Source organism: Schistosoma haematobium, chromosome ZW (assembly GCF_000699445.3).
Source record: "Schistosoma haematobium chromosome ZW, whole genome shotgun sequence".
Taxonomy (NCBI): Eukaryota; Metazoa; Platyhelminthes; class Trematoda; order Strigeidida; family Schistosomatidae; genus Schistosoma; species Schistosoma haematobium.
Window position 1 is genome coordinate 7,680,340 of NC_067195.1, and position 14,985 is coordinate 7,695,324.

General features: G+C 32.7%; 1 protein-coding gene across 1 annotated transcript in view; it reads right to left on the bottom strand.

Moving 5' to 3' along the window:
• Positions 1 to 407: 407 nt before the first annotated feature.
• Positions 408 to 14,985, bottom strand: part of MS3_00002690 (uncharacterized protein) — a gene marked incomplete at its 3' end in the record, with an annotated part of 123,710 nt that continues 109,132 nt past the window's right edge. Inside the window, exons 6-12 of the mRNA XM_051210299.1 lie at positions 13,094 to 13,445; positions 10,508 to 10,945; positions 8,021 to 8,356; positions 5,676 to 6,196; positions 3,251 to 3,432; positions 1,376 to 1,628; positions 408 to 716 (exon numbers count right to left, since the gene is read on the bottom strand). Coding sequence (XP_051070276.1) covers positions 408 to 716; positions 1,376 to 1,628; positions 3,251 to 3,432; positions 5,676 to 6,196; positions 8,021 to 8,356; positions 10,508 to 10,945; positions 13,094 to 13,445 — 2,391 coding nt within the window. The remainder of the gene's footprint in view (positions 717 to 1,375; positions 1,629 to 3,250; positions 3,433 to 5,675; positions 6,197 to 8,020; positions 8,357 to 10,507; positions 10,946 to 13,093; positions 13,446 to 14,985) is intronic.

The window sequence follows — 14,985 nt, forward strand, 5'->3', positions numbered from 1 at the left end:
CATGGTAATAAAAAAAATAATATCGCTTAAATCATACGCCATATCAAACATCATCGGATTATTTGAGTAAGTAGAAGTTACTTGTGGTTGTAAAATGGAGTGGGGGAGGTTGGTATACACGATAATGTAAGATAAAAATACACACAAAATTGAATGTTTGATGGTGATTATGAGATTAATTCACTTCACAAAAAAAGGTGATAAACACACCGGTGTGAAAGTTTACTGAACTGTTTAATAGATGACATACAAAAGAAAAGTGGAACAAAACAAGTACCGATATCATAGAATTGCAGGGAAGAAAAAAACAGATAAGGAATGAAAAAATGCGATACAATCTGATTGTTTTGATGCTTGTTTGGAGATATTTTGTGTGTGAGAGAGAGAAAAAGAAAGGAATTTTTTTGTTATCTATTTTTGTGTGTTTTGAGGTTAAGTATTTTAGCTAATTCTGTATCCCATGTAAGTACTTGTTGTCTAACTGGGTCATATTTACCAGCAATAAAATAATGATAGAAATTAGAATTATTATTATCATCGTCGTCATCTTCATTATCATCTGAACTAATTTCATTTTTATTGTCATTATTGTTTAGCGTAATCTGGAGTTTAGGAGGTTGATTAGTATCATTTTCTTTGATTGAAGGATCTTTGATACTGTGACTTGTTGATGTTAGTGATGATGATGGCAATGGTTCACAAGCTTCAAGATTGATCTGTTGTATAAAAAGAAACAAAATTTGATATTTATTGTAATTATATTACAACTAGTATTCTATCTAGTTTTATAATTTTATAGGAATGAACCTTAATATAGAAATATGTGTACTTTCAAAGATCATTTAATGTCTGGAACATAGTATTCCAGTTGTTAGTAGGAATTTTCTTCACTCATGAAGAGAATTATGGATGAATGTCAAACAGACATTAAAAGGAACCGAACATAAATCATACTGTAGTCCGTAAATCTTGTTCGATTTTTTCAAATACAATAGCCGTAATGAATGCCGATATGTATATATTGGTGATGGGAGTTTTTGCGTGTTACTTATCCAGCTGCACTTACACAGGTTATATATTCACACAATGAAAGCTAAATAGCTTAGACATCCGGTTCTATCCATTGCTAGACAGTTGGAAAGTAAGATTTCAAAAAGCTGAAAGGTATATACAACTTTACGGCATTATATATGTATCTGTATAAACCAATTGGACTGTGATCTTTAGCCTTTAGAGACTCGAAAATCCATTAACTTTTATGACCGACCAGTAACTAATGAATAAACAAATAAATTGCAAAATCTTCCATTAGGTATTATTTTCAGCAATTTAGGAAAAATCGGAATCAATTTTAGAGATATATATTGAAACGCACTTGTTCGGTATCTGTACTAGGCGTGAATTCTCCCATGTTTTTGTCTAACTGTGTTTGACTTGACTTTACAGGATCCCGTCCTTTAGGTTTGCCATAATATCCTTGCATGAACTGACCATATGATTTAGCTATTTTGATACGTCGCTTGATGCACTTGGCTTCATTTTCATCTTTATGTTCAGTTGTAAATAGGGCACCTTTAATATCTTGTACCAATTGTCCATCTTTTCCAGCTTCAAGAGGTTGATAGTACCTATAGCAGAAAAATTCCATAAAGAAATTATATTTACTATTGATTCTATGTCACATTTGGAATATGTGATAATAAACTCTATTTCTGAGAATAGTGCGTTCATGTGTTTTGAAGGGAAATCGATCTATTCATATACGTACGAATAAGTGATATTGTTACCTACACGGCAATATTATCATGGATAATTCATAGACAGTCTCATTTTGAATTACAGGTAGATGTGATTGCGAATGTCTCTTGTTGATTGACAGATACTTACAAAAAAGAACTATCCGAAAATCCGCACCGATTGTTTTCACAACTGTGATCATATCATCTTTCAATAGCTGAACCAAAGTTGCTGAATTACCGTATTTTTTTTACCGATCTAACAAGTAATTTGTGTAATTAGTAATCTTAAAAGAATCACGTTTCGAAAAATGAACTGTACTTTTTCATACAGTCGAAATGGGGTTATAGACAAAAGTCATCCGCTAAGTGTTTGGAATATACCAAACAAAATACAGTCTGCAAACATTTATTAAGCACGACATTAATATTGGTGAGTAATTTTAGACGAAGCTATCATCTGTATTTCAAAGTAATTCACTTCATGACAAGTAGTTATCGTTCTAGTCAGGTGACTGTCAGAGGTCAGCTCATTACTAAGTAGGGGGGTTTAGGGAAATTGTTGGATTCTATGGTTAACACCACGGATTAATTTTGGTTAAACTATTGGAACCATGGGGTACTGGTGTGAGTTTCTTCACTAGTGCTCATTCATGACCCCAACGGGGATCGAACACAGAGCCTTCACGTCAAGCGGGTAGTGCTTAATCTATAGATCACTGACCGGGGATTTACATGTTCGACTTCGAACTATTCGTGGCGTTGCTGAACCATCTTCCAATGTTGTTGGTTTGAAACTGACTCCTGTCCGACATGGTTGAACTCCACTGGTCACGGCTTTTCACTAGAACTATGAGAATTACCTCCGGAAATCAGTCAGTTCAAACTAGAGGTAGTTTTCTCATGGACTGAAATCAGTTGAGAAACAATTTAAAACTAGGGAATACGACATAACTATTTCGTTATAGTTTGGAAGTATTGGCTCAACAGTCGATGTGACAACCTCAACTGGTGGTTTAAGACTTTGGAATACATAGCTTAAAAACATTCGGTCCTCATCTTACTCTAAACCTGGAGTTCCATTATTACTTTATATATCTCACATTGTCTGTTCGAGCCATATTCTCGAACCATATCTTGTTGATTCCGCTTTGTTGTTCTGATGTTGCATGACAACTTGGGTCACCTTGCGTTTGCACCATGCTCTTCGTTGATTATGATGTAACTAACTGAATTAACAATTCAGAGGTAATGAAGTTGGCACGATATTTCGAGGTCCCGGATTATAACCCTCATATGGTCGTCGGTATCTTTCTCTATTTGAAGTCATTAGTCTACGATGAAAATTACCATAATCAGAGTGGAAGTTCTCTGCCAACTATTTTTGAACAAAAAACGCAAATACGTGGGCTCTTATTGGTCATGAGACCAGGAGTTTTTTTTCATGATCAAAAGCTGTGGTATAACTTTTATTTATATGTGGAATTTCACAACAAGAAAATAATAGTAATTACCATGCAGCGACAACAATAAGTGAATTCCTTTTTTGCTCCCAACGTATTTCTTTAACCTCTCCAAGATATATTTCATTGCGCCCAGAGCCAAATTGTACACAATCACCAACTTTAACGATTAAACCATCTACATCACGTATTATTGAACGACAGTATATACAGCCTTGTTTCCGACGCTTAAACTGTTTTAAAACATGAAAGCCAAGATCGAGTAAAGCATGATCTACACGTCCACAATTAGTTATTTTTATCTATTAAATAAAATGTTCAGAAAGTGCATATATATGTGTGTTTTAATCTGGGGAATCGATATATCGAGGGTTGACTTAATCAGGATATGTGGTTGGGATTCCAGTGTCTCTGAACGCAATACAGTTTTTTTCATTTTGAAAAGTGGGTTACGGTTATTCGTAACTATGTAGTACAGTCCGACATGCCGGATAAAAATACAAATATCGTTAGACTTTGAAATGAAATCTTTGATGAAAAATGCACTATAATGTGGAACACTCACCAAATAAACTGAGTATGACACTTAGTAAACATGTAGACATTACGGATAACCTCACCCCTCATTCTGATCACCTTTACGATTTTTCGAAAGACATGTCCTAGGTCATATACATTACTTTGAAAGACTGATGTAACACGATACAGGAAGTAGGTAAACTATATTACCGTTGAATATTTGATTCGTTGTGAAACATGTACACTATAATCTATTGCTTAACGTCAATCGATTAGTAGAAGTCAGTTACGGGAAGATGTAATTCTATAGTCATTTACAAATTCATATATAAGTTTTGTGACATGCGGCGTATGAAATCTGATACTGACACACGGTATGCTACGCACTAACTCACCAACTGACTACTTGAGCGGAAAAGTGTATTGGACTAAAGAATGAAATGAACAAATATTCGTTCATATATATGCCACTCTATCCTTAGGAATCTGATCCCAATGAAATGCACTTGAATTTTAGGTCACTTCTGACTGCCGTTGATTGACCTTTCGCTACCTCTGATTGGCTCTCCATATCAATAAACCGTCAGAAACACCTGTAAAAATGAAATACCTCATATACCCCACTCAATGATGATTCATAAATCCATCGGGAAACTCACCAACAAGGTGGATCTCCAGCTTTAAAGGGAACTCTTGCTTCGTTGGAGGTAAGAAACTGTATTATTTAGAGTTGCAGTCAAACATGGCTATCAGCTAAGCTAATCATCATATAAATGACTCAAGCTAAGCCTGAGATATAAGTATGTCAATTCACCACAATATGTTCCTAAATAGGAGGAATTCAGTCGTCAACCAGTAATACTTAAGACATCACAAGTGTCGTCAAGGTTGAAGGTAAATACTACTAAACATAAAGCTACAACTTTCTGTCGATTGATCTCATGCCTTCAACACTAGCTTCTCTTAGATAGAGGGTGTCTCAATCTGCGTATCACCTTAGTTACCTCAAATAGGTCTCCACATAATAGTAGAATTCTATTTTTATCCAGGAGTTGTCCATGTTTTGTGATGACAAAACTAATCATACTTATGAGTTAGCTTCATTCAATCTAGTACGCAAAATTACAAATTTTTCAAAACGAAAGAAATTTTAATTGTCATTAGTTAAAATGAAAAATAAAGAAGAATGAAAAAACGTTTTAAATAGATAATCGAATTTATACAAGAGAATATTGACAAAATACTAGAAGAAAAGGTCAGAAGACTCCAAGCAGTAAGTTGAAAGCTTCAATCTGGGATTCTAATAAGTTCAAACACTTACAATCCTCAGATCAACGATTTAATACTTCATAATATACAATTATTATGATTTGATACATACTTATGCTTGTAATTGAGTGACCAAGTACGGGTTAATTCACTTTACTTGGAGCCATAATTCATCTAAGACAGCCAGTGATACTATCTAGTTATTTGTCTTAGTGTTAGTCCATCAGATTTCGAACATGAGTAGATGGAGTGAAGGTAGAAATAGGAACGTATTATTGGAACCATGAACCGATCGATGTTAGACAACCATCGAAAACCTGTAAGGACTGGACGGCCGTTCCGTTGTAGTATGAAAAATCCTCACCAGTGAGCATCCACGACCCCGCGCACAGTACTCGAACTCAGGACGACCATCCCCACTTGTCTTCAGTGGGTCATCACCTAACACCCATACAGGAACGTATTAGTTGAAACCCTAGTGTTTTAATAGTCGTTTCCACATTTAGTCAACTAGCAGAATCTCTGGTCTAACAGTCGAAAATCAAGCATCTAAATAAGTGCGTTCCAGTGTTACCTTTCACAATTAATTGATTGCTTACTATTTATAGAAAGGTCTAAGTCTATACACAAAATAAATTGAAAATCTTACGTCTGATGTGTAATTTTTTTAACAAAAAAATTCTATTACCTTTTCGTACACTTGCCAGGATAAACACTCATTTGAACTATCGGTTGTTGTGATTGTACTTGAAATGGAAATATTATCCGCATTAAATTCTTCAGATAGATGATTATTCAATGGATAAATCACCTTTTCTGACTTATTATTAATATTATTATCATTATCATTATTATTATTATTGTCAGAACATTCACTCATGTACTTATCACTTGACATATGATTAAGACCAGCCATTGTCACTGGAGTTTGTAATGATGGAGGTGGTGACGGCGATCTTAATGACATGACTGATGTAGCACCCGTTGATATTGTATGTGTAGGTGATATCAGTGAATTTACAGTGCACTCCATTGTTCTATTTGAACTTGATGAAGATAATTGAGAATCTTTTCTACTTCGATTACTTTTGATACAATGTGTTAGTTTATTTGAATTCTTTTCAGGAAAGAAAAACTTTGAGTTTAACATTAAGTTTGTGTTCATTTGTGGTGAACACAAGGACATAGTATCATGAATAAGTGGAGATGCTATAAATAAAAAAAACCGACAATGAAATAAATTTAGCAAAACGTATGACGCTACTTGTAAGTAGTAAAAGTACCTTTCAAATGAAAATCAGATCACCTGCTACTAAGTTTAGAAAGTGTATTTTAGTACGTAAAATATACGTGAACTTTAAAAAAAGTCACTGTATGAAATCAGGGATTGTATTCATGAGCAAATTCGGGCTGATATTTCAATGATATGGACAGATAAGTCACACTTGCGGGAGTTTAACTAATTTACACAATTTATTCAATAAGGTTGTTAGTTGTGAGCTAAAGTAACCACCAATTACTATGACTAAGCATCAACTACTATGAGTCGATGTGACATTGATGGTCTCCTTATTTCAGCTGATAATCGGACAAAAATTGTAATTTCATGATTTTTTTTTACTGAAGATAAGACACTGAGCCTGTGCATTCATCAATGATCGTCTACAATCCCATCACTGCTCTAAATTACCCCCTTTAGTCAGTAGATCTAACCCTATATAATTTATTTTCGCTATCAAAATACAAGGTTTCCACACAAGGGAGGAGAAATTAGGATCACGCAGAGAGTTGGTCAGTCATAACCAACATGGAGTCTTGCGCATATATGAGTCAACCCGAGTTAACATACCACATTACGATAATCAGAGAAAATAAACAAGGTGAATAGCGGAAAAGTCGATTTAACGTAGCAGCAATGATAAGAAAAACCAAACATTGGGGATATGCTTCCAAAAGACAGTGAGAGGGTACGTGTGACACAATACTGGAACTCAACATTTAGAGTAAGACAAAGACTAAATGTATCTGTCCTAATCTGGTTAGTCCAGAGCCGTTTCACGCAATTTCTCTAACCAATGATAGCAGTTACTGAGTGGACCTCAACCAAGTAGTTGGTATCTACCAACAAGGCTTAGATCAAAAATCAGTAACTTTACAGACTGATGCAAGTTTTGGTTCGGCCACCATTAGTTCCCGTTCAAATTACTCTTATGCTATCAAGATTTTTAGCTTTGCGATTTGCTTCATAAAATTGGTTGCCTTCACATTAGCAAAATATCTCCATTTTTCAATAACTATCATTTCAATTACTAATCAAAACTCCGTTGACACTGTAAAATGTTGTTACACTTTGCGAACAATTTACTATTCAGTTCTTAACTCTCAAATATGTTAATATTTTATATTGGCTAAACATTTTAGTGACAGTTGATTGTTATCCAGTCGTCGATATTCATGACTGAATTCCAATTAATCTTAAGTGACACTAGCACACGCTTTGTGTATAACTTCTGTGTAACCATCACGTTATAATTTATTCAGAATAGAAAGAAAATGACTAGTTGTAGAAGCCAGGATTCACGTTTAATCATATTTGCGATTTATCAGCTAGATACACTTCCAGTGTTAATGCTCACATCACGACTCGAACACGTCACCTTTATGTGTATAGAAAAATGTCTACAGATGCAGTGAACTTTAGAAAAAATATTTATTTTGCTAACCTGAATAATACAAACGATATGAGTAGTTTTAAATTGAGATTTAACACTATCTCTATTCCATGTATCAATGTGGGTAGATTACTTACAAATCAGTTTAACAGTATGTTTAGAACAATGTCTTAATGATCAAAGTAATTCTACATAGTTCAGTTTGTAAATGTAACACATGATAGACAATAATAATAAAACACGACAATATGGGTGTAGATGTTGAATAACTAAAGTAATAACGTTGATAAATTCCTTAAAAAGTTTTAATAATAGATTAAAAACTTAGAAAAAAATTGTTACATTGTATCATTTAGCTTACTTGATTGAGACCATGAATGATATGATCTAGATGTGTTATGATCCAGATCACTATGACGACGCATACGTGACACAAATTTATCACTATCTTTTTCATTATTATTAGTGATATTATTATTATTACTATCATGACGTAATGACAAATAATCCGATGAGATAAGACAAGGAGTTAAACAATTTATATTATTTTCACCAGTGATATTAATTAATTCACATAAATTTGTAAAATAATCCGGTAGAATACGTAGATCAGTTAATGGTACTTGACGATGATCCCCATCATCAAAATCAACTGGAACACGATCATTATTGATATGTTGTTGTTCATCTGGATCAACTAGAAGAAATGTTTTCGTTAATTTTAAATAAAATATTTACATGAAAAGTGAATGTACATAATAAATAGAATAGGAATCATATGTCATAAAACCTAATCAAAATATAATTCAGTAATTTTGTAGTTTGCATGTCAGTTTTATCGTGAATATCGACCTAAAGAAAAATCATTAAAACCCAAAAAGTATTGAATCATTGCTTCATTCTTGTTTGGGATACCTCAGAGGAGGTCACTTACAATTATACATAGAATTAAGCCATATGTGTTTAGATCTTACTGTATATATGATAACACTTTCTAATTTTCTACTTCATTAATTCTACCACAAGTATATCACCAAATGACAGAAATTGAACATCAAAATAGCTCAGTAAATTAGAAATATCTTAATCACTGTGAGATTTGAAGTTCATTGATTTCTAGTAATATAGAGGATGTTGAATGAGTACTTCTGTTGTAACGTGTGGACTGCAGGTTAGATGCGCAGCGTATTTATCGATCGGTTCAGTGACACGTAAAACACACAAGGACGACCTAGAGACCTGATTGGCCCTGCTCCTCTGTCTATCCCAGCCAGTTGAGTCCAGAATGCAAGTCACAGCCTCTGAGATATGAATCATTATATTTCAGACATACTCTATTTATGTGCCAACCAACCAGACCACATCGTACCATAAAATAGAAAACAACATTTGTACAATATTTGACAGATGAAATGAATATCGACCAATGGAAATGTCCATTTAACGTCCAAGGACACCATTAGACTTAACACGATAATTATTGGTATATTCCTCTGCATCCCTAACAACTTCTGAGGAGATTTTAATCAGAACGAAACAGTTTTACAGTACTCCCTTTATTCTCAATAGTTCTTAATTAACAATAAATATTAATTAACGAAGGATTAATTAAGATATAACTAAGTAGTTGAATAAATATAATAATCTGACTACTGAATTGATAGATGTTAGTAGTTAAAAATCTACAATGAATATTACCGATTAGAAGAAATACTCGAAAAATCTATGAATATTTATAATACTAAGCATTTTATTTGAATAATGTGCAAAAAATGCTGAGACATTTATAACTAAATGATTAAATCTTTGTGTTAAATAGCTGAGTAACTCAAATTCAAATTACTGACGGGAAGTTAGCCTATACAATCTATTAAAGTACACTTTACTGATGAGTGTGCTAAAAGAACAATATGAAATAGATTCAAGGCTCTTTTTTTTGTAGATTAGCTCCAAAATATATGAAACTACATACATATTACAAATGATTAATGTAAATATTTTAGGGTTTCTAAAACATTTTATCATAACAAGCATTAACTTACACATTAACAATAGACATTTATAAAGTTAAATGTTAGTAATAGAACTCAATTTATTTACAGATTGACATCTTCAATTTATATATATATTAAAGGGAACGTTTACAAGATCCTCCTCTTTTGAAATTATGAACGAGCACAATTAATTGAATTTGGAATTTTTAATGAGATTTGATCTGATAATCATAAAGTGAATCAACAACTGGTTTACTTGACGTATAACAAGACCGGTAGCAATAGGAAAATGGTATGAACTCAAATTTGTGACATTTTTTATTTTAATACCTGATACATACAATCGAAATTATAAGGGAAGTACCATTTGGTTGTTATAAAGTCGATAGTAATTATGGGTAACGAAGACTGTTGTTTTATGTAAATCACTAAAAACCTGAAAAGCACTGGAACAGCTCTTTTACATCAATTAACTACTTTTAAACAGTAGAAACACAAGACTCCATAAAAAATTAAATTCAAAACTCTCAAGATATCATAACAAGTGACATGTTCACATTAGACCATTAAGAAGAAGTTCAATAGTCCAACATTTTCTAACTCAATGAATTCGTGATTATAACATAGTCTTCAATCTCTGTTCTTGATGATGGTTCGTCAATAATTTATGTCCTTTTTCAATAACTTGTATAAAAAAACATATGATCATTTAATGTCAAACATTAGAAACTAAATCAAATTGAAAGTAAACCTCAGTTTGCATAAAATCCTTACTTAAAAATACAAATGTATTCCATTCTTGTTACATTTGAAAAGATTAAACAACAAATATTACTAATAATGAATAAACTTACTTTTTACAACGGTTCCTGGATAAAGATTAACACCTAGCTGTTCACTCCATGCAGCACAAACACGTGTTCCGGGTGGAACATGTCGTATTGAAGCAGGAAATACTTCTAAAACTGCCTGTTGTACTACTTGCCATCCATACAATAATAAATCCATTTGACGTCTTCTATTTTTACTAAACAGTCTACAATTATTATTACTTGAAGACGACGATGCTGATGATGAAGAAGATGATGATGAAGAAGATAATTGTCGATAAGTTGGATATGATACAACTTGATTATTCACATGATTAGATGATGGTGATGTAAAACGATTATAATTATTAATACGTGAATTAGTTGAACTAGTACATTTCTCAGTATCTAAATGTATACGAAATACTTGATCACGTAGATGATCGTTATTAAGACTAATTCGATTGATTAATGAAGGACTATCTACAAATTTAAAAGTAACATATTTAAAATAATGTATTTGTTATTAATTTTTCTTGAGACAATCATGAAAGAAAAGAGAACTTTTAAGTTTATGTCATGGTAAAGTAAATTTTTACTGAAACTCTTGATCTGGCTCATAAAATGATTTTATCTGATATTCTAATGAGATGCTTCAATTAGTCAGTCATGATTAACATAGAGCCGGGGACCAATATGAATTAGCCCAAGTTGTCATACCATCAGTAAGATTAAGTGTTTTAGCTTAAACAATTGGTTAAGGATAGTAACTTTTGAGAGTTTATAATTGATTATGAAAGACAGTGATTCGAGAGCTGAAATATTTTTAGTTAAAGTATTCCAATCTAGACAAGATCAACATGAAGATTTAGTGGTACGACCCTATTGTAAAGTCATTTACTGGCATCTTTTATGGATACGAAAATTTTCAGAATACACAATGGAACAACTAACCAATATTTAGATATGAGTCATATTTCTGTAAGCAGGAGATAAATCACTTCAAATCCACAAATTGTAGTAATTGTATTTTCTTCCGACTTAGTAACTTATTATGTGGATGATACAAATTGAAATAATGCAAAGCTGTCTATTATAGAAATATCCAAGGTAAACACAGACTAAATGCCAGATTAGCACTATAATATATTAAAATGAAGTCCTTAATCCAAATTATACCAAACCTAGAAACTGGAGATGTGGCTTTGTAATTAATTAACATAAATGATCTTTTTCGATACGAAAACAAGTCGTCAGGTACCAATTAGTGTTTTATTCCCATCATTGTAATTGAGTTCTATCGATTTAGTGGTGATATTGTAGTGAAGGAGAACACAGGTGAGGACAACCGATTATATTTAGCACAAAATTACAAAGTTACTTGATAAAATAGAAAAACCATACTCCAATAATTTATTTGCAAAATGTTCATTAATTGTCTCAGATTTTATTGTGCCCGCATTTCCATACTAATTGCTTCCTGTTTCTATTCTTTCCTCCTCGATCTTCTCAACTTTCTGTTATCAGACATTCTATTCCTGACTAGCGTTATATACTACTTATGTCGACATAAGTAGCACACACCACAGTATCATCAATACATTCATTAAAATATTTTATATAAATGTGCAGTTATTCATGGAATTGTAACCATTGACATTTAGTTAATATTTAGGTAGTTTACAGATACCTATTTAGGGAATAAAGTGTATATCCGCAAATAGTTTCAAATTTCATTGGATTTCTTATTTTCTTATCAACTGATAGATTTTATGTTAATGTACTTGAAAATAGATGAAAATAACAGACAATAATATTACTGAAATAAATTATTATCATGTATATATCTTTACCTACAATTCTCTTTTATTTGAGATATAATGTAGTGTTTAGTGTAAAAGTTTAATGTAACTTATCAGTAGTCACCAGTAAGTACTACTCAAACACGTTAACAACCTACTATTGTGAGCAGTATACATTAAAAAAGGACACTTCATTAATATCACACGTTTCAGTGTAAGGCTGTGGAAATTACTGAGTTTTGAGATAATGAACCGATCATTGTTAGACCACTCATGAAAATCTAGAAGTATTGGGTGGTCGTTTCATTCTGGCATGAGAATCCTCAGCAGTGCACATCCATGATCCCGCACGAGTTAGACACTAACGCCGTTGGATGCAGGCTCAGTGGTTTACAGGTTGAGAATTCAAGCGCAAGGCCAGAGGTCTTTTGTTCAAGTCCTGTGTTTTCGGGATTGTGATAGGCATTTCTGAGAAGTTTCATGCCAGAACGAAACGACCTTCCAATGCTTCAAGATTTCCAATGGCGGTCTAACATTGATCGGTTCATGATCTCAGTTATACGCTTCATTAGATCTGCTGCTTGCTGCTTTTACTGATTAGCGTTTTTTAGCGAGGGAATTTCATGCAAGCAATAATTTCACCATTCAACTTTTTTTCGAGTTAGTTGATTCAAAGTGTAACACAGATTGAGGCGACATCAATTTCGGTAGTTAGAAGATATTGTATTAATCAGTCAAACGAATAGGATATATGATTTAGAATAACATTTTTCTATGCATATTAATAAAAAATTTGAACACAACTGTTATATAGTAGTATTAAAGATACCTTTTCCTAAATATAAAGTACCAGCACGTAGATAGGTATCTTGTATAACTAACACTCTAGTTCCATCGGATAAATCTGCTAAATCCAATTCACTACGCCGAATATCTGGTGTAGGTGGTCGATTATTGATCGATCCTCCTAAAGTTTCATCTCTATTATAACATGAATTCATCATTGAAGTAGATTGTTGATGTTGTTGTTGACTTTTAAAACTTTTAGATCCATTCTGAGGAAGTGTAATAGTTGATGAAGGTGATAAAGATGTAGAGGATGAGAAATTTGGAGAACATGGAGGTGTTGGTTGAATTGGAGAATAAGGTGATAGGACACTGGGGACTACAAATGAATTTACCTATAAGTAAATGGAAATTGTTTTTTATTTGTTTGAATAAACATTCAAAACTCACATCATATATGACTGAAAAGATCAGCTAAGGAAAAAACTAAGAATACTAATAAAAACAACTTAGTTTAGTCCTAAATGATAAAGTCTGGATAGTTCTATGCATACTTAAATAAGTAAAGATACCGTGATTGATTAGACGTTTGGAGAAACTTTGGTGTTCATTAACTTGTATTAACTGTAACGTTTATCAGATGCTAAATACTTAGATATTTTAAGGTTTATATATCTAGGTCATTGAGTTTGATCGTTTTCAAGATAATAATGTATGAATCGATAATTCAGGTATTTAACCCCAATAGTACAGTAAGTAGTTCAACTCCTAATCTATCTGTTATGAATTGAAAAGACTGATAGATATATTGCCCACAGAAACATAAATTTCATACACATAGTTCCCTTTATCATTTTGAAAAGAGCAAGAACAAAGATTCTAGCAGAATAGGATCTCCTTGATACAGGACATCAGGTAGATACCTTACAATCCTTTAGGGTGATTAGTAAGCAGCCAAACTCCAGTCTTCTGAAGTTTGCTGAAACCATTGCCATCAGGCGTCAAAAACCTGACCTATGTATTCAAAAGGAGACGGTGGTTAATCTTTCCTTGCCCTGGTGACAAATATTCCTTCACTACACCATAAAATTTCATTTTATTTTTATTTTTTTTCTCTTTTGCATTTATTACATCATTGCCTCTATTTTATTTTTTTCAACCATCTTTCAAATTAATAATCTTTCAACTGAACTCTACTCACTACATTCCTTCAATGTTATTCATTATGTAATCGATTGTTTCTAACCCACTTTTGAACTGTTGTCACAATTAATGTTGTAGAATATTCTTTCACATTAGGTATATATTTACAATATTCAGTTAGCAATTTAAACCCATTATGTAATTATGATTTTAAATATCACAGGTTGTAAGCAGCTGACGAGAACCTACGAAATAAAATGAATTCATGCTATTCTGCTAGAATCTTTGTTCTTGCTCTTTTCAGAAGCATAAATCATAGATAACTACCTGGAATGTAAATCAATATATTGTCGCCAAGTTGAATTCAATTTACTGTTTCTGATTATATATATAATGTCCAAAGAGTAATCCACGTAATTAAATTTCATTTGGCTATATCTATCCTACATATCTCATTCTATCATGAGAGGGCGAAACACTTGCCTAGTGCTCCTCAATGGTACCTCAAATAGATATCTTAGAATCATTACTCGTTTATTTGGAAACAACTGAGTTACCAATCCCTGGGTTAAGAATGAAGTACTAGGTAAAGATGGTGAATCGATTGATGAAGTAGTAAATCTCCGTCGACTTAAAAGGTTGAGAGATGTGTTATATATGCCCAATCACCGCCTACTATGACGGGCAATACTCTTTGATGTAGGAGTAGGTTGGAAAAAACTAGGAGCTGCCAAATCAAAACATATCATCAGTCCATGAAGTCACTGAAAATCGGACTGAGTCATACTAACA